At 36.3% G+C, this 25,575-nt stretch overlaps 1 protein-coding gene across 1 annotated transcript in view; it reads left to right on the top strand.

Annotated features, from left to right (window-relative positions):
• Positions 1–11,032: 11,032 nt before the first annotated feature.
• slc13a4 (solute carrier family 13 member 4) overlaps positions 11,033–25,575 on the top strand; it is a 33,574-nt gene continuing 19,031 nt past the window's right edge. Inside the window, exons 1-2 of the mRNA XM_038281909.1 lie at positions 11,033–11,422; positions 20,849–20,977. Of these exons, the coding sequence (XP_038137837.1) occupies positions 11,300–11,422; positions 20,849–20,977 (252 nt within the window). The 5' untranslated portion in view covers positions 11,033–11,299. The remainder of the gene's footprint in view (positions 11,423–20,848; positions 20,978–25,575) is intronic.

The raw sequence follows: 25,575 nt of genomic DNA, 5'->3' as shown, positions 1-25,575 counted from the left end.
AACCTTTTTTTTATTCCAAATGTTCTAAACATGAACAACCTTGTTATTTTGGAAAATATAAAAGAATAAAAGTAAAGAATAAGCTAATAAATTAAAATAAATGTATAATAAAATTAAAAAAAAACAGTAAATTACTTTAAAAACCCAATATAAACTTTGTACAAAATATAAAGTATAGTACGTGTAGTGAAATTATTGGTGTCCTATACTGCTTCCAGAATTGCTGCTTACGGGCCTTCTCTTGTGCAAATGCAGACACTAAGTCCTCCAGATCCAAAGACCTTCGCACACTATATTCTATGGAAATAAGCGCCAGTCCTGAAAGTCTCTCTTGAGACATGGAAAATGAATCATTTTCCTTCAGCTTAGTTACATAATTGCTTTCCAATTTACTGAACGATAGGCCTACAACGTCACCCATTCGCTAGGCCACGTTCATTTTCATTAAGGGAAGTCATCCACCTGGGCTGGGCTGGGCTGGATTTTGACTGGGCAAAGCCAATGTCAATCGACATTCCATCCAATCTGAATTTTTATATGCAGTTGTGCATCTCCTCAGTCACTATAGCGTTGCCACTTCATGCTCGCCTGTTGCTGTTTATCTACCGGGTGTTCAGTAGCTGGCTCTCGGGGGGCTCCCCAGCGAATCGGGGCTCCAAGCAGTTGCTTGGTTTGCCTGTTGACAAGGAGCGCCTCTGGGCAAAATACATTATTTACAGCCACGCCTTTTCAAAGTGGACTCTGGAATGGCCTTAAAGTGGGGGATTCGAGCTGATTTTTCAAGCCATCAAAAGAAAACCCATTAAAGGTTTTCACATTTTGCATGTCTTAAAACTTTTGATTTCAGTCCCCTTTATTTTGATACTCTGGCAGAGGATGTAAAGATTCCAAAGATCCCTGAGAAGATTTCAGATTTTTATGTTGTAAAATAAAGTAGCTCTTTCTTAGTCATGTTTTCATACCATCTGGCTATTTTATCTCAAAAGAAACTAGACACTGTATCGGTGCGAGTGACGTTTCAAAAAAAGTAATGTGACTGATACAGGAGTTGTTTACAACTGACTGACACACTAAACTGCGTTTAAAAACGTATCTGTCAACATAATCCATCTGCTGTCTCATCCTTTCCGGTTTATCATTAAAATTATCAATAATTTTGTAGCAGCCTAAAAGGAATAAGAACATTTCAGCCGTTGCGTTTTTATTTTAATTTTCTCGTTGTGTCATACTTTTCCTCTCAGTTATAACTCAACTTATCTGAATAAAAGTTCATTTCACTTTGACTCTTAGTTAACTGTTTATTTCTGTACTTGTTGTTTTAAAAATATGATTTAAAATCCTGGTCCACAAACGTCCACATTCACATTTTCCCCTACATTTTCACATTATATGTTTGCATTATTTATTGCCTGCATCAAAAAATATGAAAGATATTTTCAATTTAAACATAGATATGAAATAATACGAAATAACCTACAACAATTTAAATTATCATTGTGCTACAGTAGGTTATCAAATCAATTCAGTTTAGTCTGTCAAAGAAGCTACCTGCAGTGTCTTTAAAGGTCCAGCAGGTGTCAGTATTCTGTGAGACAGTTTTAACGCAGTATCAATGCAGTTTGGCAATGTGTCGAAACGCTTTAAGATGCCTCATTAACCAATCACTTGTAGGCAGAGATGAGTTTTGCTGATTTAATGAAGTACTCACAGGCAACTGAGGCAGAACTTCAAAAATACAGAATAAAGAATACAGAAAAAAAATTAATCTAGGACTACGTTCACACTGCAGGCCTTGATGCTCATTTTCGATTTTTTTTGCAAAATCAGATTTTTTTGCGTTGCCATTCATGTTTCCAAATACATGCGACTTGTCTGTGATCTCCTGTGTGAACTGCAGTCATACAACGCAAGTGTCCCACATGCGCAGTAGAGGACGCAATGACGTCACAAGCCAGCGTATTTTTTTTCCCAGAAGTAGACATGGATGGTAGTGCCGGGGCGCATCTAGCGGTCTTTTTCAACGTTAAAAACACAATCTTGTCAAGATGGTTAAACATAAATACTGCTCTACGCATCATCATCTGCCATGGTTCTTGTTTTTCTTGCCGCTTCTGCATAGCAAGACGCATAATAGTGCCCTTTGTCAGGTATTAATGACATAAATCCGACCTCACCGTTCACACACAAGGTGCATTTGAAAATATCAGATTCGTATCGTATTCAGGACCACATAGCCAAGTGGCCTGGGTCAGACTGGACAAAATCTGATCTGTGTTGTTCAGACTGCCTTGAAAAGATCAGATCCAGGTCGCATATGGGCAGAAAAATCGGATTTGGGTCGCTTCAGGCTGCAGTGTGAACGTAGCCAAAGACTGGACTAATGAGCTGACAAGGAACAGGTGTGGGTGGAAGCATCTAGAAGGAAGCCACAGGGAAAGGAAACAAACACAAGGATGCAACAGAGAGTAACGCAAGAACAAAACACTGCTAGAAAACAACTACATATACAAAGAAACAAAAAAATAAAGAGGGCGGAATCCTGACAGAACCAGCACTAAAGAACTGCATAGGGAGAGTATATATGGGAGACTGAACAAAGACTGGGGTAATTAACTGATATGGAGCAGGAGGGCAACAGAGAGTAATTAAAGACTGCTTAAATATACATAAAATGACTGATAACTAAAAAAAACTCTAAGTCCCAAAAGGGGAGAACCATAACAGAATAACTTTAAAGGTATCCATAATTATCTGTGACAGTAGAGTTTATTGGAGATTTTTTATATTAATACAATAAAGTAAAAAAATTGTAAGATGTTGCAGATGTCATAGAGATGTCGCCATGTTGCTAACACAGAAATGGATTCTCGATCCATTTCCAATGCTAGGTCCTGTAGCAGTAGCTCTGTCCACCCTAAAAAATTGAGTAAAGTTAAAGCTTCTTGGTTTGAACCTGAGCATGTTGAAATGTATAAGAATAAAGAAATTACAAGAGATAATGAAGATGAGGAAGATCAGGGTCAAAGAGTTTTATTGAAATGGCATGAAATGAAGTGTCTTGAAGGTCTTGAATGAAGGTCACAGGTTCATAGAACCAAGGTTGAGGCCAGAGAACACTCATGAATAGGGAAAACAATGTAGATTCTACCATCAAGATCTGCATCTAAGATCTGTTGAAGTGTGGAATAATGCCAGTCTACACCCACAATCGTAATTTTCACTTAGAGTCAGTAAAAATATTAGGATGATTTTTTTTTTACCTTTCGCAGTCTCGGACAGACGAGCATTATGCAAACCCTAAAGTTTGCAAACCTTAAAGTTTGACCAATGTTGAATGACCCATACTTCAATGTTGAGTGTCCAGGTTGTTCCCCCAATAGATTTTTCTTTTCCCAGCTAGTAAATCAGCTTCAGAAGATAATCTTAGGAGTAATCATGGTAAAATTGTGAAGATTATTAAAATTCTCACACACGCAGACTCCCATGGAGACAAGACGTAAACCCTGCTGGTAATCTGTGAGATGAACCTGTGAAAACTTGAATTACTTCCAAGTTTATCGTAGTTTATGCTTTAATCGAGACTGTCGTGCTTAGATCTGCCTTAACTTCAAGTCATTACTCTCTTTAAGCCTTTAATTTAGTTCTAATAATCAGATGGGACTAAGAAAATCTCAGGATTTTGCTGCTTCACAGTGGGGTCTCCTATGATTAAATCCATGTTTCTTCTGCCTTAAAAACTTGTTTTGTGATTGCCGCCTGCATTTTAAGCTGCTGACTTTGACTTCTGCTGCGACCGGCCTCATCTGACCCCAGCAAAGGGAAGCAGGTGCCATTCAGAATGGAAACGATTTGAAGGGCAGCTTTTCTGATCCATAACGACCTTCTAGGAAATTACCCTCAACAGTAAATACCAACAGAGTTGATATCAAAAGCCCATAAATGCTGTCTAAATAAGTTTTGAAAGAAATCGTAATAAAAGACAACCTGCCCCGGGTACTTAAATTCTAGGCCTGTGAAAGTTGCAAAGACAGTAGTGAATTATTTTTATTTTTAGAACCAGAGAAAACTATAGCCTGAAGATCAAGTTTCAAACATTTTTTTTTATAGTTCTGTCACTACTGCATGTGCACATCCTCATAAATGTCTTCAAACTGAGACAGAACTGTGAGTTAATCTCTGTCTGAGGATTTGGGTGAAGATCCTGCTTTGAGTGTCTGCGTGCAGCTTTGGCATTGATTTGGAAGGCAAACTGCAGTATTAGATTAGGCATAGGAAGCAAGAGAGGAGATAACACACAAGAGTCAGACTGGGTGATGAATCTCGATGACCTCCTACTTTGTACTGTCTGAAAAGGTTTTGGTCCAAACCCTCCCAGTGTGGCTTTGGCTGGATATTTGGTAGTACTGATGTAGGGTAAGCCTTTACCCCAAAGTCTCTTCTATTCATTTCAAATTAAATTAAAAATACTTCATTAATCCCAAAGGGAAATTAAATATTGCAATAACTCATACAATGTTTTTTTAAACCAGTGTAGGTATCCTAAGGACCTAAGCTACCTTAGAGAGTAACATCTGATCTTTCCCTTCTTGTAGATGGCTTCACAGTTGTGTCTTCAGTCTAGTTTGATGTCCAAATGAACACCAAGGTATTTATACTCCTCAACCACCTCCACTTCTTCTCTCATGATGCTAAAAGGTTTCAGCTTGTTCCTGTTTCTTCTGAAAACCATAATCCTGCTGACATTCAGGATCAGATTATTGTTTCCACACCAGGTTACAAAGCGGTAGACCAGCTCTCTGCTCTCAGCTACTTGTCCATTTTTGATGCACACAATGATTGCAGAGTCATCCGAGTATTCCTATAGATGACAGGACTGTCTGGTACTGGAAGTCAGACGTGTACAGATTGAAAAGGAATGGAGAGAGTACCGTCCCCTGTGGTGCTCCAGTGATGCTGACTACTTGATAAGACAGGTGAACCTTCAGTTTAACAAATTGTGGCCTGTTTGTCATGTAGTCTTTGATTCAGGAGATTGTTGATGCCTCCACCTGATCTTCTTAAGTTTCTCACAAAGTAAGTCAGGCTGAATTGTGCTAAATGTACTGGATAAATCAAAGAACATGAGCATCACACTGCTGCCTGTCTTTCTTGCAGCCTCTGGTATGTTTTTTCTTTGATTATTGCTCTGTATTTAGCCTTATCCATCTTCCTGTTAACTCCATCCAGCTTAATTTTCCTGGCAGAAGTAAATATTCCCCACAGCTTATTTATATATACCATCACTCTGTTTTACTATAGTATTCATGTGTTGTTTGTGTTCAGTGCCACTAAAAAGCTTTTTACCAATGCAATAAAAGTTCAGCATTGGTTTGTCATAACCCACGCAATGATATTTATTTTGGAAATTGGCGGACTAATGTCCATGCAAGTTTTCTTTGCAAACTTGAAAGGCAGCAGACCCTCCACAAAAAAAAAAAAGTCACATGACATGGACATATGATGTTCTTCTACAATGCTTGGTATAAAGGTTTTGAGCCTGCTACCTCCCCCCCTTTGCTTGTGAGACTCAAAGAGGCCACACTGGAGAAAATGGTCATGTTGTTTGTGTTTTTTTTACCCACATGCAGAACAGGGGCGTTGCTAGGCACAAAGCTTTACTGGGGCACTGGCCCCCTACCGCATATGCCCCTCCTTCCATACACAAATACAGACAAGCACACTGCCCCACCCTGATACATTCCTACCAAAATTACCAGTTGAGATATTAATGAGTGTAAGAGCATATTTGTTTTAACAAACATGAACATTTTCAACATTGCAGCTATAAAAAATAAGACATCAACAACTTTGACAAATAAAAAGTTTCCTTATACACATTCTGAAGTAATCATTAATTTCTAGGTTTCAGAGTTTTAGCTCGGGGGAAATGTTAACTCATCCTGAACTAAGTTTTTCTTTTATTTTTTGAGCATTAAAGTGTACCTCCTATTTTTCATTTTTGCAAAGCGGTCAATCACTAGACTGTGACTCAGCTTAGAAAGTTCTTCCTTTTCAACTGATAAAATAGCAAGATGATGGAGCCTATCTTGTCCCATTGTGCACCTCGGCCAAGTGTGGAGCCTTCTCAACACACTGAATGACCTTTCACAACTCCATCTGTAGACTGGGATTGTGAGGGAGATCTGGATGACCTGTGTAGTGTTGGGAATATGATGTTATCAAGCAAGTTGAAAACACACTGCATATCCTTGATGACAAGGCTTTCTTTTTCAATCAGGAAAAGCTTTCAAACCATTTTGAATTGAATGAACGTTTTTTTACTCCAAATTTGTGCTGGGGATGGTGGGAGAACTTCACTTGTTTAGGACCACCATGCTTTCCCCCTAAGTCACTAATGTCCCCTTCTTGTTTGTGGAAGCTGGTTGTTGCATCCTCATCACCTTCATGGTCCTGTCTCTCTCCTGTCTCTTGCCTGTCAGTCTCGCCTCCTCCTCCCTTTCCTACTCCAGCACCTTCATTCTCATTCTCTACAGCAAACATTAAAAAAACGTAAATCTATAATTATGTAAATATCTATCATATTGCTTATAACGTCCCTAATGTAACTGCTTAGCTTAAATCACTAATTCATCACGGGACCTTACCTCCCTCTCTCTGCTTCGTGTGAGGAATTTCCTGATATCCATCTACAAACCAATGCAGTAATTTTCAGTTAGTAGCCTATAAATCATGTGGTTTCACTGGGAAAATAATAAAATTGACGGGTAAGAAACGTTACCAGAACTAAAAAAGCGTCGCGGCCGCACAGTGTCCCATCCAACTCAGTTGAGAGCAGCGTGTTAGTTTACCTGCAGTTCATGCAGTGACATGCGCTGACGTGGGGGCGCTAATTCATCCTCAATTTGGAGTTAACAACACACTTGCTGCGCATTTGAGTAGAAATATACGTCTCCTCCCGTTGGAATTATCTAAATTGATGCATTAAAAAAATGTAATACTGTTGCAAATATTCATGAGATTTATACTGGGGCACAGCTCATTTATACTGGGGCACAGCTCATTTATACTGGGGCACGTGCCCCAGTAAACGGGGTCTGGCGACGCCGATGATGCAGAATAACATGGAGAACCAATTAAACATTTCATTTACAAAAGCAATAAGAATTTGGAAGCGCAGGAACTGCAGGAAGTCAGTTGAACTTTCTCGATTGTCTGTTGGAACAAAGCACGCTGACCAGGAATGACATAGTTGAGAACAAGTGATGACTGACTGATCTGCTCACTTGAGAGATGAAGGGGAGGTATCGTGGATCTGTAGGGGTTTTAATTCAGTGGGCTTTGCAGACTGTATCCCATACTGTAGGTCCAGGAGAATGTGAGTGAGATCTTAGATCATTAGTACTTGCAAGAGATGTCATGCTGGAGATCAGGTATGATGAAGACAGAACTGCTACAGACAGGAAGACCTTTTCCATGAAGACTGGAAACAAACTGAGGTTCATCGGTTGCCTGGAACAATAATAGAGTTCACATTAAAAGAGACTCTGAAGAAGACACATTTCAACAAGGAAGTGGTTCCTGGTTTAGGTTTTTGGCTGGAACACCATTGGGGGTAATCATCTGGTGAAGAATGATGAACCTTCGCCTCCTTATATACACATTAGTCATCTTGATTGAAATATTTTCTCAGGTGTGCAGCAACATGGGTCGGTTCAGCCATCAGCAAAGATCCTCTCTGTAACAGGAAGCTCACTCACACCAGAAAAACAGCAAAACCCCTAAAAGAAAAGAACAAATATGAATAATTGGACTTCATTCTTCAGTGCCTGCTAGAGTTAAGTAGTCTAGTCCTGAAGCAACATCCAGAACCATATTTTTACAAAATAGGCTGTCTACAAGTTTATCTTTGAGTTACAGAATTGGCTTGAAGCCAGTGGACCCAGATTTGTTGAACCAGGAGACCAACAAAGGAGAAACCTAACCTCTCTGGCTGAGCCACCTACTAGCTACAGACCCGAGCTAAGCATTCCTAAACTTTGAGGATGCCACTGTTTTCCAAACTGGAGATCAACAGAGGTTACAAGTCTGTGAAAGTTATGGAAATAATCTTTAGCTAAAGAAATTGGGTTTTTAATGATTCCTGATCATGTCATGTGTTTTGCTGTTGAGTAAAACCATCCAACAGGGACCAATAATGACCACATCAGAATCAGAATCAAGTTTATTGCCAAGTAGTTTTGCAATTACAAGAAATTTGACTCTGTGTTGATGGTGCAGACAAAATAGATATATATATACATAACATAGAATCTATAGCTATATGTAATATAAAACCAATGTACTATATGCAATATATAGTACATAGCTATATACTATATATACAGTAGACTGTGCTTTAATGTAACGCAGAAGGTCTGGTGATGCAACACTGGTGTAGCTTGTAGGTTCTGAACGTGGGAGGGACTTTGAAAAAAAGTTAGAAAAAAAACTTTATTTCAATAACAGTTTAAACACTAAAATTACTACAATGTTTATGGGTTTTCAGAGATACTCAATGTTCGATTGTTAAGATATTGCTATTCTATTTACAGTACTCCTGAGCCACCCTCTGCTTAGGATAGCTCATAAATGGATCACTCTGGGTGCAACAATCCCGTTGGGTGTGGACGCACCTTTACGAAAACAAAAACAAGTTCAACATGGTGCATTATTTACCATCCTTTTTTGATTTATTGTAATTTGTCTCGCTCTTTAACATAAAATACATCAAATGAATTGAAGTTTGTGGCTATAATACATTACAAAACATGCATCATAAGGCTAAGGAATTTTTCTAGCCTCTGTAATAGGATATGTCTTATGAAAAGATAGAACTATATAAAAAGTATTAAATTAACAACTTAGTAAAATCACAGATTATGTGGAGAGATATATAGCACTATCTTGTGGGTAGCTGATGTTATTGCAAACTAAACTCAATATTAACGTCAAGGTCTACTATTATGTTCAGGGTGGATTTTAACCTCAGATTGTATGTTTGGTAGATGAATTCATTAAGTCTATCAGTGTTCATCTTCAGAAGCTCCTTTAAATTATTTAATGGATTATGACTGTCAAAAGTATTCAGTATTCAGAGTATTCAGATTTTCTAAGAATATATATTTTTTTAATCTGTTGGCCATAATCCTTAAAATGACAAGAAATAGATATTTAACTCAGTGTGTAATGAAGCTATATAATATACGGTATTTCTTTTCAAAACACACACAAAACACATCATGTTAAACAATATTCTGATTTTGTAATAGTATTTTTTCTTTCATTTTAGGTATTTGTAATATAACCTGCATCCCCTCAAAAAACTATTTTCACAAATAAATGTTTTATTATGATTGGATAAAAAAAACAATAACACCTTCCATAATTCTAAAAGCAATACATGGAAGTAAATTTGGTTTAAGATGATTAATTCGTGTTAATTTAAATGACCAAAAATATAATTTTTTTAGATAACAGGAATAAGAACATTACACACAGAAAAATGTCTGAAAAAAAAACCTTTTTGCATTGATTATGTTTATCCTCTAGAGGGCGGCATTGTGCCGCTTTAGAGGGAGCTGCATCGGTCTGGTGGTGAAAAAAAAGATTATTTTTTTTGTTCCTATTTGGAATTATAGGAAGGGAATTTTGATCCATTATTTTTGAAAGCACGAAACACATTTTGTAAATGAAAATGCAATCCAGAAAGGAAACTTTGGAAAACATCTTAATTAGATTGGGTTTTTTTTCTCCTAGAATATTTGCTGTTTTCTTATTTTATTGTTTTCATTTTTACATTTCATTGTTTCAATTCTATAATAGAAATTTTATATTTCATCTTTTAAGTATGTTTTTCTATATCACATTTAAAAAAGTGTATTCTTGATTTGCGTTTTACAGATTACATTGCATACATTGCATTTGTATTGGTCTGCATGAAGATTAGCAACAATACTTTTATTTTTAAGAGACTTTGATCTCTAAAACATGTAACACATTAAACTGAAAAATAAATGTCAAAATATTAACATTTTAAAATGTAAATTCTGTAAAAGAAATTAAAAATACATTTAAAAAAAATTCAACTATAATTCAAATATGAAAACAAAAAAAATCAAATTTTAATAAAATATATAATCATATATATATATATATATATATATATATATATATATATATATATATATATATATATATATATATATATATATATATATATATATATATATATATATATATATATATATATATATATATATATATATATATATATATAAATGATCCAAAGTTTGACCTCTGGAATTGTATTTTCTTTTTCTTTTGATTTATTTCCGTGTTTTTGCGTGCAACAATAACTGAACAAAATTCACTCCATAACACTGACATCAGAGTAAAAACCAAACATATAAATGTACAAATTATTGAAGATTTCTATTTGTTCCCCAGTTAAACAGTAGAGTAATCAAGGACCTGCTTGAACTCAGCAGACCAGGCTAAATGAACAGTTCATTAAGTGTCTTCTTTGCAAAATTATTACATTAGATAATCTGACAGAACTTCCGGTAAAAGTTCACAATAAGAGCAGAGTTTAATGTACCTTGATATTTTAAAATCAACATATTATCAGAGTTTTTTTGTTGTCAGGTAATTGTTAATACATGAAAAATTTTAATGTTTTTGTATATTCCACTTGAGAGTATTACTGCTGCCACCACTGTATTAGAGGGAAATAAATGGTAGGGGGGGCCAATGATTGGCTAAGGGTGGCCATGGCCACCCATCTAGCTCCGCCCCTGGCTATAACTCATTTTGCAAACTCTTTTCTCTAATGTAAAAATTTTAATTTAGTTAATTTTTGCATAGCGCAGATCATGCACGCTCCTTTTAATCATTTACCGCCCTGCTGATTGGTGAGATCCCAGCCTAGGAGGGTGGGGCAAAGTGGAGACTGATTAGCATACCTATCCAGCCTGATAAATGCTCCAGCAGCTTCACCTGAGGGACTGAGAGTCCTAAACCCTCCAAGGCGAAAAGGAATCCTGGCACCAAGGGGAAGGAAAGCTGAAGCAATCAGAGGCCAAAGCTCTGAGCAGTTACCTCCCCTCACACAGGTCCAGCCACTGACTGCGCTCTGTGCGTAAATGCGCACAGCCAAGAACCTCTCCAGGTGGACCGAGGCTCAACCTATCAGTGGCTTGTGACTCTCACGCCCGGTTTTCACTGACCTGAGTCCGCTCCGACCCAGATCTCCGGGTGACCCATGAGGTTAGAGGCCGCAGCCAGGATGGATGTGTTCAGGAAGCTGTGGAGGGCGCGGAAACTGATTGTAGTGGTGTTCATCCCGCTTTCCCTGCTGCCCCTGCCGCTTATCCACCCAACCAGCGTGAGTACAACCTATATATGTTTATCTTTAAACCATACAATTTGTTGTAGATTTTTCAGATATAAAAGTTAGTAAGAGATATTGTAGTCATTTTATAAGTTCAGAAACATCTCAATAAATTCATAGGATCTGATTACTACCTGCAGATGGTATTTGTTGGCTGGATCAGGCTCTAGGTCTCTTATGGTGTTAGTTACAGTGTGAGTGAGGCAGAGGAGGAATCAATCAAAAGGCACACTGTCCCAGGCTGTCCCAGTCCTCAGCTGATCAGGCCTGTTTGTGCAGGGAGACATCCCCACATGTTGATGAGATGGAGACCAGTACTGGTCCTTAAACATGGGGATTAAAAGGAGCTTGATTTTGGTTTTATTTCTTTACAGTTAGTACATTTTGGTTGCAGTCTTAGTTTTAAGAATGTGACTTAACAGTGTGACTTAGGTTTTAGGTTTTGCTTAATTTCTTTGTTACAAAGAGTCCTGTCAGTTTAGGGCTTTTAAGATTAAAATAATAAAAAAAACAAATTGGAAAATAATTTAATTATAATAAACAGTAAGTTGGTGGAAGAATTCCCAAATAAAAAGAAAAAGTTTAAGAAGTCCTTATCAGATCTACTTCCATATAAAAATAATTCTCTGGATTGTATATAAGCAAAGATCTGATAAAGTTAACTCTTCTATAGATAAGATGATTGGTTCCAGTTTACTGACATTTATTGTAAAGAGCTGTTACTGATTGGATTTTTTAATCCGATCTCATTGGCTGTTTTTCTTGCAATGAATTTAAATTAAGAGATCTGAGTTTGATAATAATAGAAAAACGATATGACTTTTTTAGATTAATCTCTTATGTGTGTGATAAATACTAGGAAAAGCTGAAAAATGGAAATAGGAAGAGTGAATTGTAAGTTTTTGTGTTTATGAAGCATTTTAGTTATTGGGTTCTACTGTTTTGGCTTTCATGTTGGTAATCAGACCATCTTTCAGAAGTTTCAGAACTACACCTGAATACCTTATTCACTTTATGACCGTACATCTATATATGGATATGTCAAGATTTTACAGAATATATTTAGTATTAAAGGCTTTTCGTTAGAACAGCCTTTTTATATGAAGTATAACTTTTTTATTCTCCCTGTGCAAATATACAATCCAAAAAGAGAAAATGTTGTTATATTAGTATGGAGTGAATTTTGTTTCATTATTGTATAAAGCATAGAACATATTATAAAAGTGGAACTTTGAAAAAAAAAAAGAAGAAATTTTTTCTAAAACTTTGTGAAACTTCTTAATAAAAAATGTTTAAGAGTAACTGCTTTTTTCTTAGATTGAGTTTTTTTGTTTTTATCTCACTTTTTAAATTTTTTTCTAAAGTTTTTTTAAAGATTTAATTTTTTCAATATCTGTTTTTAGATACAAACTGTATATATTTTTCATTTCATTTTAGCAGATCACGTCACTTCAGCCCCAATATGAACGCTCCCTCTTGACCAATAAGAATGTTTCTAATGTCTAAGGCAGTTTGAAAAGAATGCAAATTTTAAAACTTAGAGTAAAACAGACGATTGAAAATTAACATTTAAATAAATATATTTAAAAAAAAAATCATGTAAAAATTTGTTGAAAAAAAATAACATTTGTAAAACAAAAATTTGAAAATATACTCTCAAAATCTTAGGTTTATGAAGAAGTTTCATTTCTGGATGTTTTTTTTTTTTTACTTTGTGTGCAACAATAATGGAACAAAATTCACTCCATATTATCCCATCACCTTGTGCGGATGTCTTATGTTACTATAGATATTTTCTGGGTTTAGAGGTTAAATGTTGGTTATAAGAACATGCAGAGTTCACTGAGAGAAAATAATATTCCAGTTACTGCTGTCATCATTTTCCTGCCCATACTGAACTGTATAAACCTCACGTTGATGGATATTTGTATTCAACAAAGTAACTTCTCGGCGATCCCCCAGAGAAACATACACATAGCAACTGAGATCCACCAGAATATCTTACAAGGGAACTTCACCATTTTTCCAGTTTTATGTCTTTAGCCGAAAAATTCGGATTTCCTGACTTGTGAGATTGTATGTTCCTGAAATTATGCAATATTAGCTAGATATATAAACAGACAACCCCGTCTGTGAGTAAACATAAAATCGCATTTTCTTCTTGAGCTATCTCAATTATAGGCTTTATGTGGCTTTTTTAAATTATTTAATAAGAATTTTATCCAAAGCTTATGTGTTTTACTTTCTGATAATTTTGTCAAAATTATCCTCTGTGACCCCACTTCCACTTTGTGAGGTCAGTGTAGTTGAATGCTTTACACGATCTATAGCCACAGGATGTGACCATTAAAGCACACAAAAAAAAAATCCCTACAGAAAAAACATAGGAAAAATAAATTAGCAAAAAAAAAAGCAATTAAGTTACATAATGAACCCAGGTCCATGCTGGATTTTGGGCCCCACGTGGCTTCGTTACGACAGCGGGGACGTCAGACTGTGCCAGGAATGCGGTTCTGAGTGATCCCTCTTTAGTATGTGTGTGTTTGGAGGGGTACTGTGTCCAGCTGCAGAAGAACAGAACATCTGTAGGATAGAGTCAGGGCAGGTCAAAGAGCCACACAATCAAAGAACAAGCGTTTGATACTCAATTCTTCAGATATTAAAATATTAAATATGCTTAACCTAACCAATGCTTGGTGTTTTGTAGGAGTCTAAGGGCTAAAGGTGTAACATAAAGATTAAGGGATACAATGATTGATAATTTAAGGTTTAAAAAAAGGCAGAACACACAAGAGTTTAGTAGAATTTAGTATAAATCTTAAAATTTTGCAGATCAAAAAGTCTGTTTAAAAGGACCTATGATTAGCTTAGCCTGGTTCATGCTTCAACACTCCGTAACTTGACCCCCGCTCTTTTTTTATAGATTCAAGATATTTATACCTTTTTTTCTTAAGAATTATCTTGTCTAGCTAATATTCAAGTGATTTATATTGTAAAGTGAAGCAAGGAAGGCATTTGTAGCAGCTAACCACTAGCCAGTGTCATCAGCTTTTACAAACCATATCAACCTTTTGTGTCACTTATATTGACTTATACCTTTTTATGTTGCGCTTAAAAAGCTGACATAGAAATTCAGGTGACTCTACTGCATTTTAGAGTCACCTCTGTAGCTGAGGGTTGTTAGTTAGCATAACCGGTCTCAATTAGCCCATTTTGTTTCCCCAAAGAACCATTTCCTTCAGCTTCAAATGCCAAAGCAACAGATTTTTGAGGCTCAATGTGCTGATTTTATACAAGGGGTTCAGAATTTAGGTCACTCGTATTTTACTGAACTAAATCAAAATCTTACAGGAACCAAATTGCACCAAACAAAGCAGATTTCACTTTGACAAAAAAAGCGCAAAAAGATTTCATTCTATGTTTCTAGATTTGCTAATTTTGAAAAATCTGAAATAGGTTTTTTGTTCTTTTTTGTTAACGTTTAGTGAAATCTGACTTTATTCTCAGAATTCTGACAAATTCTGACTTAATTTCAGAATTAAAAGTTAAATTACTAAGGATTTATCAGTTTTATCATCTGGGATTATAATCTAAAGTAGGAAATTGTAAGTGGTTGTAATTCTATTTGTGAGATTGAAGTCAGCATTTTAAGATGAAAGGCAAAAATCAATAGCCTTTTATCTTTAATTAAATGGCCGTTCTTTTGTCTTCCCCAATGGCATTAAACCGCTTCCATACTTCGAGAGCTAACTGAAGAAAAAAGAAAAAAAGTACTATTTGTAAGGCTATAATATTCTAGGTACCATCCAAGATATTAGAATAAGATGCTTTAATTAAATTATATTGATGATGAAAAACAAGGAGAATGTGAGGAATATGAAGGTTCATAAAATTCGGTGTCATCATTGCCGTATACAACAAGCTTTGTAATTTCATAGTCTCCTAAATTGGGCATTGTTATGACAGTGTAAAGGGCAGATTAGACTGCTAAAACCGCACACATCAAATGTCGCTTTCATCCGGTTGCGAACCAGTTTTGCTGGTATGCTTCTGCAACGCTGGTATGGAATTTCTAGGGACGCACAGCAGCTTTCCCACCAAAGCTCTAAGGGGAGCCTATTGGAGAACTCGCGAGAACTTCGGTGGATGGTCACGAGAACTTTTTCAGCGGCACCGGCGGAAGTGTTTTCCAAAACAACATGTCTGATGCATCGTACAAGTGGTTGTACATCCTTGATCAACCTTTCATCGTGGTTATCCATTGTTGTTATTGCTCTTCGGTTATTAAAAATGGCGCACCCCGGCACCGAATCAAGAAGGATGACCACACAGACAGCCGGAAAGCCATACCAAGGACCAATCACAGCTGCTTTTTGTCTGCCCACTTCTGCTTGAGGTCTGCACGAGTTTGCGACAGTCCTGTAGTCAGGATTTTTTTTAGGTGCGCGACGACGGTTGCAGAATCTCTGCACAGGGGGAATGGCTGTGCACAGAGACAGATTTGACGGTTGAAGAGGCTATGCGTCAGAAGTATAAATTGGCCTTAAAGGGCGGATTAGACTTCTGCAACCGCACACGTCAAATGTTGTTTTGGTCTGGTTGCAAACCAGTTTTGCTGGTATGCTTCTGCACAGCACAGCAGTTTCCCGCCAAAGCGCAAGGGGGAGCTTATTCGAGAACTTCGTTTTGGCAGAGCCCTCTGCATCTTTATATAATTTGTCTGAGGCATCGTACAAGTGGTTGTACTTCCGAACCTTCTCGATTAAGCTTTCGATGCAGAGGCTATGCGTCAGAAGCATAAATTGGCCTTAGGAAAATAAAAGCATGTAAGAAATATCTAGTTGTTCTGTGGAATAAAATGTAAATGTGATGCAGTGATGCCCTAGGACCTACCTACTGGATTCAGCAGTACAACTTCTGTTTTTAGTTGTTTTTGTTGCTGATTTTACAATTTTTCCTTACTTCTCCTACAGAAAAAGCTGATTATTTCAGCCCTTTGCAATTAGGTATCCTGTTATCATTGTTAGTTTTAGATCTCAGGGTTTTTTATCTTTTTAAACGTTACTGGTACTTTGAACATATTTCAGCAAGAAATATTTCAATAATATTGTTGATGCTCTAAATGAAGGGCATTAGTGTGGGGTAACACAAGGAAACGATCTGATCTTTGTGTAGGTTCCTAATTAACTCTATTGTTAGCATGTTTGAACCAAATCTGTGCCTCTATGGGGTTAATTCTACAACAAAAGATGTAAAAATGTCAGACTGCATGAATCCGGTATATTACTGAGAAATGGAAGTTATCCCAATGTCTGTCTATGTGGTGAAAAGAAGAATCCTGTTTTGACCTCTAACCTCTTATGAGTCCTTAGTGCAACTTACAGCAGTACCAACACATTTGCATTTAAGTGGATGATTAACGTGCTTTGTTACTTACTATCTTTTGCCTTGTTGCTTTTTTATCTGGCTCTGTTCACAGACTGAGATAGTGTTTAATCAGTCTCATCAATCAGTGCTTTTTAAAGCAATGCGTGTTTTCCACTGTTCCCATTTCCTTTACTGCTTCTGGATAACAGTCGTCTGATGAGAAAATCAATGAGATGTTTAGAAGGAAATAGTTTGGTTTTGTAATAAAGTCTTGGTGTACTAGCTTGATGTGGTTTTAGGAGAATTACCTCAGTTTCTATAAAAAGGGTTATGTGTTTAATGTAATTACATTTTTCAAAACACTGTTTTGTTTTGATTACATTATACTTATTTTTTTTTAAGCAAAGAAACTAATTCAAATATTAACACTGGAAAAACAATCTAAAAATAAGTAAAAAAAATTCTCAAATTAAGTGCATTTATCCTTAATTTGAGTATGTAAATTAGACGATTCGCCAATGGAATGAGTATTTTTACTCTTAAAATAAGATATTTAGATAAAATGCACTTGAAATAAGACAATGCATTGTTTTCTTATTTTAACTGTAAATTGTCTTGTTCCATTGGCAAAATGTCTCTTTTACCTCCTCAATTCAAGAAGAAATGCACTTACAGTATTTTAAGAAATTATGACTTATCTAGATTTAGATTTTTTCCAGTGAAAGTAGGCTTGAGAATTAAAGGCATGTTACACAGGTTTAAATATGAGTAATGATTTGAATTTTATAAGGAATAAATCTAGTATTTCATTAATAAAAAAAATAGTGTCCCTTCAAATGTCTTTCTTTCTTAGTAGTGGTTGTATATCGGGGTCAAAGTTGTGATAATCATAGTGACTTTACAGCCTGGTGATTATATTGCTTGCTATGCTTTTAGCATAATGAGGTGATTATGTCTATTCTGACAAAAAAAATGTAAATCTGCAATTGTGAGATAGAAATTAAATTATATTATTTACATGTAAATAGACATAGTCCAACAAGCCTTACCAGTAGCTTGGACCAGACCATGGAATTGACTTTAAGCCTTTTATTTCTGTATAAAAATAGGATTTTATTCATAAACTAGTGACCATTCACATCTTTTCCACTCTAAAAGTAAGTTTTTTTTATATAGATAAACATATTGTTGGTTACATTTAGAATCCTGCCTTCATTTACAAGCAAGAGATTCTTATTTTCCATTGAGTTCAACAGGAAACCAGTTATGACAGCAACTCCTTTGTCAACTAACCCATATTAACCTCTCATTTGTGATGCTTATAATCACAAAGTATAATGGTATAATCACAAAGGGTTACAGCTCTTAACTTGTGAAACAAAAGCAAATCAAGTCACTGATAATGAGGGACAATAGAGCAGTAATCAGGATCAATAATCAATCACCAGCGCCTGCCAATTTACCTCAGATTAGCTTCCATTTCCTTAGTGTGCTTTTATTTTTTGTTAGCATCTTTGAAACATGTTTCCTTTTTAAACATTTAGCGCCTAACGTGACAAGTCTCAAGCAACAAAGAGAGCGAAGCTGCCAAAGAACAAAAGTCTTTGCAAAGCTGGGCTGTTTTGAAGGGATTTAAAGTTTAGTTGCACATTGGTGTCTAAGAAGGCTTTTGAGCGCCAATCTGCTTGTTATGTTTTCAGGGGTTGTTATGTTTTCTGGGCTCTTTCAAATTTTTAAATCTATACTTTCCTGGTAGAATGGTCCAATGTAAGGCCAGAATGAGCTGTAAAAAAGATTTATTAGCATTTCATAGAGGAATTTTACAGGCTCAGCCTATTTTATTTAAAGTTTGAAAACCCACTTTCCTTACATTTAACAACTACTCTACTTTGTGTAATCGCTTAGTTAAATAAAACCTTTTGCAAGGCATGAGGATGTTTTCAGAGAAGATTAATAAGGTGTACTTTTGTTTAACTAAAATAGTAAAAGAAGATTAGAAAATGATGCCTTCTATCAGATAATAAATCAAACCTTTGGGGTAAACAAGGTGAGGATATCAGACATATCTGATGCTTTTAGCACTCTTAACATCTGCTTTAAAGAACAGAATTCTCTGATAATGCGTTGTTGTTGAAAATCTCTATTAAACCTCAGAACAAGCTCACATTATCCCAGGATTGTAACTAATCCTTAATGATGACGGTTATTACTAAGTCTACAGAGCCTAATGCTATCTGTGGAAGCACACTGTGTGCCACTCGGCTCAGTGAAACTTTTGACTAAAACACGAGGGAACTTGGTGAAGTCAGACGTCTTAGATCCCTGGTTATGGAGGATTTTTAAAATGCTCTGAGAATAAAAATGCGGATTTACTATAAAGATGGTGCTTTAAAACCCTCCCAGTTTGTTTACCAGCATTTGAAATAGGAAAGATATTTTGCTACCCTGTTCTTTCTTTTTTCTTTCTTTCTTTTCCTTCCTTCCTTGTGTAATACTTTGTATCTTTCTTAAACTCTCCTTTCTTGCACCATCCCACCTCTTGTTGTTGTTGTTTTTTCCTTAAATTGTCCCTTTCTTCCATCTTGTATCCTTTCTACCCTGTTTTATTCCTCCCCACCTCATCTTAACGTCTGCAGGACGGTGTATGTGCCGCTGCTCTCCCAAACCCTTTATTGTTTACAGTATGGGCATTGCAATGGGGCAAATGTGCTGTGTCAAGCTAAGCACAAGCTCTGCACAAGGCACACCATTGCAAGCTCCATTCCACTATGCTGAACTCTCCCCAGTAAACTGTCAAACTGCTCCACTCTACCTAGAAACAGTTGCTTGCTCCCTGGACCGGAGGGTTTCGTTCACTCACATCCTCTTCTTCCTTGTTTCTGTCAAGACTCAGAACAGAGGACCCAGAATGCAGACATGACAGACAGTGGAAAAACTTAAAAGCATTTATTTAAACAATCACAGGGACATCTATAGGAGAGAAATAAAGGTTAGCGACCACGATAATCTGATCCAGGTTCAGTCTACAGAGGAATCCAACAGTAGTCCCAATACTGATCAGGCAAACTGATCAGACAGGGGCAGGCAGGCTCAAAAGTCTGAATACAGAAACAGGTCATCAGGCAAACAGAACACTATTAGTAACACTCGAAAACTCTCTACACCAAAGGCTCAAGAATAATTGACACTGATGGCTGGGATCAAGGAGTTTAAATAGAAGCAGGAGCAGGTGGAGCAGATGAGCAGTGATGAGTAATCAGGCAGAGTTAGACAGGTGAATGGAACGAGCAATTAGGCCAGCCATCAGCACCAAAAATCATGACAGTTTCTCTTTGTTAACTAGCAGAGCTAGTGCTTGCTTTTAGCACGGGACTGAGGCATATTTGCTGCTAACCACAACAATTGACCTACTACTCAGATAGCTGCGCTTACTGCATCCCGTGTGAATGACCCCTTTTCTTTTATCCATCTTTTTATTGTTCCTTCTTTTAATTTCCCTTTCTTACTCCTTTTGTCTATTCTTTTTGCTTGTTTCTTCCTTCCACTGTTCTTCTTTTTCTATTCTATATTCAGGTTGCATATATAACCTAAACTCATAGAAATATGTGTAATAAGTGGTGATCTGAAATCCATTGTGAACTTTGCTAATCTGCTTCTGAAAGAGCCTTTCCAAAAGAAATGAAAAATTCTTTGAATTGTTCAAACTGTGGGAGAAACTTTGTAAAAATGAATCAATGATTATTATGCCCTGATGTTTCTTATTTTATTTGAGCTCTGTGTAGATTCTCAGTAGGATTGTTCATAAGAAAAATGGTTATGATATTGTACTCAGTTTCTAGAGCTGAGGAGCTGAGGGCGTTGCAATAAGTTTCTAGCCAATAAAAGATTGCATGTTGGCATCTGTGATATTAGAATGACAGTATGCAGCCACTTCAAAGTAATAACATCATCAAAATTAACCACGGAATAACTATTGAAATTGGTAAACATGAAAATAATTTCTACATTTTCAGTTGGATAAAGATTTAAATGCTTGTGTTTTCTGGTTTGCAGGAGGCATGCTGTGCTTATGTGTTGATGGTGACCGCAGTCTACTGGGTGTCCGAGGCTGTTCCCCTTGGTGCTGCCGCCCTGGTCCCGGCTTTCCTCTATCCCCTCTTTGGAGTTCTCAAGTCCAGCGAGGTGATCATTGGTTTAAGTTCTTAAAATTCTTTAAAAAAAAATAGATGACATAAGTCAACCAAAAGTTTATGTTGAGATTTTAACGATGGGAGTGAAAACATAGAAGAGAATGCATTGGTTCTTTGCTGATCAAGAGAAAAAGGTAAGGAGATGGGATGCAAGTGAGGAAAAACACAAGGACTAGGGTGTGGTTATGCTTGACTCACAAACAATCCGCTCAGAAAACAAGCCGCCCATCACAACATCTACAGCTTTTATTCTGTGCAACCAACACCCCACTACATGAGGGGGTAGAGCAAGGATTCCTAACTGGGGGTACTTGCAAGGGGTACATGAAAACATTTTATTTCTTAGGTAGTAAAATAAAGTAGGGCTGGGATCTGTTTTATTTATTCATTTATTTTGAGAGTCCCAATTGAAAAAATTAGTTTTATCAGCCAAAAAGTAATTTTTTTTTAGTTCACCTTCAGCTTTGACACACATCTAAACCAAGCAGAGGAACAGACTGGGAGCAGCTGTTATTCACACTGACCTATCAAACCAGCTGATGAAAACAAAGTCAATGTAATTAAGTCAGCCTGACTATAATTTTTGTTCTTTATTTTGTTCCCAATTCATCAGGTTTAAATGTGATTATAAGGGAGTTACTCAGAGGAGCTCCAGTTTTATAAATACAGGTTCATAATATGATTTTATTTTGCATTTATTTCGATTCCTTTCTTTTTGTTTGAGATGGAAACATAAAATGCCTTTGAATTAGATGCTCAAGTTCAAAGATTAAGTAAAATAGTTTTCATTATTTTACAATCACTTCTTATACTTTTTAATACTTTTGACTGAGAGGAGTACTCTGGGTAAGACAAAATGCCCAAAGGGGTACACAAGTCAAAAAAGGTTGGGAAACACTGAAGTAGGGGAGAAAGCCATTTAAAACTTTTTGAATGCCTCTTCATACCTTCCAAAACAGTTATTTCTATTTTGTGACAACCTACTAATAGTCGGGAAATGTCTGAGTTAAATCTTAAAAATGTTCATAGATGCTTACATTTGTGAACCCTCCCGAGTAGGAGCTTTTGCTTGCTCACCATTTTTTCTGTCTGCATAGTTACACATTTTCCTAAGTGCTCGGGGGGGACCTTTCTTGACTCAGAGTTTATCATCTAATAATATTTTGAGCACATAATCAACCCTTAAAATATAAAAAAAAACTTTATTACAAAAAGTTTTAAATTATAACATAAGACATAAAACAGTAACACACGTTTTATTCCCAAATATTATTGAAATGTACTAAAAAGAGGTTTTCTCTGGTTTAGAGCACAGTCGAAGCTCGTGGCTGTCATCAGATCTCTTAGAAAAGCAAAACAAATTCTGGCAGACTTTTTGTTTTATATGACAAATTTTACCAGGGAATCTGGGATATGATATCAAAGATCCTGTTCAGATGCTTTTAGTCTAATCTGACTAAAGTTAAACTGTTTTGAAAAGAAAATTTGGTGAACTCTTTCTAAAAGCTGGCAGGAACTTGGACTATGAATTCTTAAATACTTTTGCAGCAGAAACTAAAGTATTGAGGATGGATGTAAATATGTAAGTGTCTACAAATTTGTCTACGAAATCCTGATCAGAAAGAATTTGGGTGAAAGGTCTTTCTGTGTTCGGCGTGTTCCAAGAATTCAGCTCTGCGTGAGTTTTTCCAGGGTCTCTTCATGTTTCCATGCACTGATTGGATTTTCTTCCTGACATTTATTTGATTGACCTGGAGCCTCATTATCATAAACTATCACCGGTTACTTCTATTCAAATGCTGTATCTGGATGCCATACTAATTCACTGCTTTTGGTCATTTTAGATTTCTGGGTTATTTACATATTAAAAGAATATGATACCTGAGATAAGGTAAAACTGCTTTATGTTTGGGATGTTTCTTTAGCATTTATTTGAAGAGTTGTTTAACTGCTACCTGTAATTTTGTTGAGAAAACATGAAAAAAGATTGTTTTTTTTATAGTAATAGAAATACATCTTTAATTAATTAAAATTATAAACTGACAGCTGGTTTAAAAATGTTAGTATTATGAAAATTCTACAAAGAAACATAATTAAATACATAATATATAATGAAATAATAAGGTGCAACATTTATTTATTTGTCTAATACTAGCAGTAGACATGCCGGTCTGTCATGCTGTTTGCCGTAATAAGTGCCGTCAAACCTGACATTATCCCACTAAACCATCTAAATTGATATATATATTTATCTATATATATATTTAGATGATTGCCAGTTGAATTTTCTTGGGTTACAGATTATATTTAGAAACCTATACTTTGGTTCATTTTCCTGCTGGAAGGTGAACCTCTGTCTCTGTTTTAAATCACAAGAAGACTGACTGGTTTTGGTCAAGAGGCAGCATCCATCTTTCCCTGGACTTGGACCGGTTTACTACTCTCTGGTCCTTAGAAAATAAATAAAAAAAACACCTCGCCAGCATGATGCTGCCACCACCATGTTTCACTATAGGGATGGTATTTTTGAGATAGTGGGATGTGTTGAGTTTGCAACAGATGAAGCATTTTCTTGCTCCAAACATTCAATTTTAGTCTAATCTGACCAGGGCACCCTCCTCCTGACCCTAACACCTGAATTTTGCAGCAGGAATAGAGACTCGTCAGACCAGGCAATGTTTCTCCAATCATTTAATATCCAATTTTGATGAGCCTGTGTAAATTGTAACCTCAGCCCATCCGCCATAACCTTCAGTTCAGTCTGGCCATTCTCCTCTGAAATCATCAGCAAGGCATTTGGACCCACAGAACTGCCATTTGCTGGATGTTTTCTCTTTTTTTTTAACCATTCTCTGTAAATCCTTCAAATGTGAAAAATCCCAGTAGATCAGCAGTTTCTTAGTCAATTAAATCACCTTTCTTCCCCATTCTGATGCTCTGCCCATGTCTACCTGCCTAAAATGCATTGAAGTGTTCCCATGTGATTTGCTTGCTAGAAATTTGAGTTAGGAAGCAGTTGGACAGGTGTACCTAATAAAGTAGGCAAAGAGTGTATTAGCACTCTATAAACGACCTAATCCATCACCCAAATAGCACAAAGTTTACAAAGATTCTCCCAACACTGCAATTTGGCTCACACTAAAAACTGAGAGCTACTCCACAATTACCCTCCACCTTATTGAAACAAAGTGGCCAACAGTCTGACAGCATGTTAAAGCGACATCCCCGCTTTTAATACTTTTCTTTTTCTTCTAATGTACAGCATTTTAAATTGTCTTGCCGCTGAAAGGGGGTTAGGATTTCGACCCTCGTTATGTAGCTTAACAAACAGCATAACAGCTTAATCACATTATAATTTTGTTTTGGACTAGTATGAACCCTTTAGTTTATGCTTAGGATCTTTGGTCCTTAGGCTGCCTTTCTGGTTAATGCACCCTCTTTCAGAGGGCAGGTTTGTTGTGGTACCACATGCTTTCCCTTTAAAGGTGTCATATTTTATTGCACACAAACAGAAAAGTTTTCACACCTTGATTTGTATTTGTTAACCACTTTGTCCCCTTGACTTTAGGCTTTTAGGTTGCAAACAGGTAGATTTCATTTCACTACAGTAATAATGTGACTTTTGAATATAATTGGCTGAACATTAACTTCTTATTGTATATTTCTCTCATTTTACTTCAGCATCTTAGACTATTTTGTGCAGGTCTGTCATGTAAGAATGGTTGACAAAAGGAAATATAAGAAGGGGCGAAGGCACAGACAGATCAAATATTGGGGATCATATCATTTGATTTAATATATATTTCTGTTATCCTTCACACTCCCCTATTAGCCTTATATAAACTATGAGCTGTACAGCTCATGTGACCGGAAAGCTGCCACGGCACTGTAATTCGGTGGCACTGTAATCTCGTTTTAGTATTTTCTAAAAATATGCCAGCAGAGATTTATGCAACAATTTTCAGACCTTTATGGTCCTCCTTGTTTGAGCCCGAGGTTTAGAAATAAATCTCTACCTGCTCTTAGTTCACAGCTGAAACCAGCTGCATTAGTGGAAATATAGACTTCTTTTTAACCTCCAAGTTCGATATGGTTCACAGTTGTGAAAAGCTGTTTTTAAAGCTCAGCTAGAACATGCACAGAATACTCTTTCTACTTGTTAAAGTGGTGGAAGTGATTTAGTAAACATGGAATTCAAGCACTGCCTCAATTCTCATTGCTGCTACTGCTGCATTGACACGGTACTTATTAGCCACACTGATATTTGTTTCTTGGTATTAAAATGTATTTTTTAAAATAAGCAAATAAAATGAAATAGAATAACTGCATGAGTGCCTCAAATGTATATGGTTCCCTACATGATTTTAGTAGTTAAACTGTTATTTCTCTAAAGGAGGATCGAAATCTAGGGAGGACTGATGCTGACAGAATTAGAAATAAAAGCAGACATTTAGGACTCATCCAATAAATAAACCAATACACTTAAAATTGACCAATCAATTAAAACGTGTTTCTTTGATGAGGATGTTCAATGTATTTACTTGACATTTTATATTGTGATTGACCTTCATATATTTTTCTCTGTTTATT

Source organism: Cyprinodon tularosa, unplaced genomic scaffold (assembly GCF_016077235.1).
Source record: "Cyprinodon tularosa strain WSP-4 unplaced genomic scaffold, ASM1607723v1 ctg177, whole genome shotgun sequence".
NCBI classification, from domain to species: Eukaryota; Metazoa; Chordata; class Actinopteri; order Cyprinodontiformes; family Cyprinodontidae; genus Cyprinodon; species Cyprinodon tularosa.
This window is presented reverse-complemented; position numbering and strand designations above follow the sequence as displayed.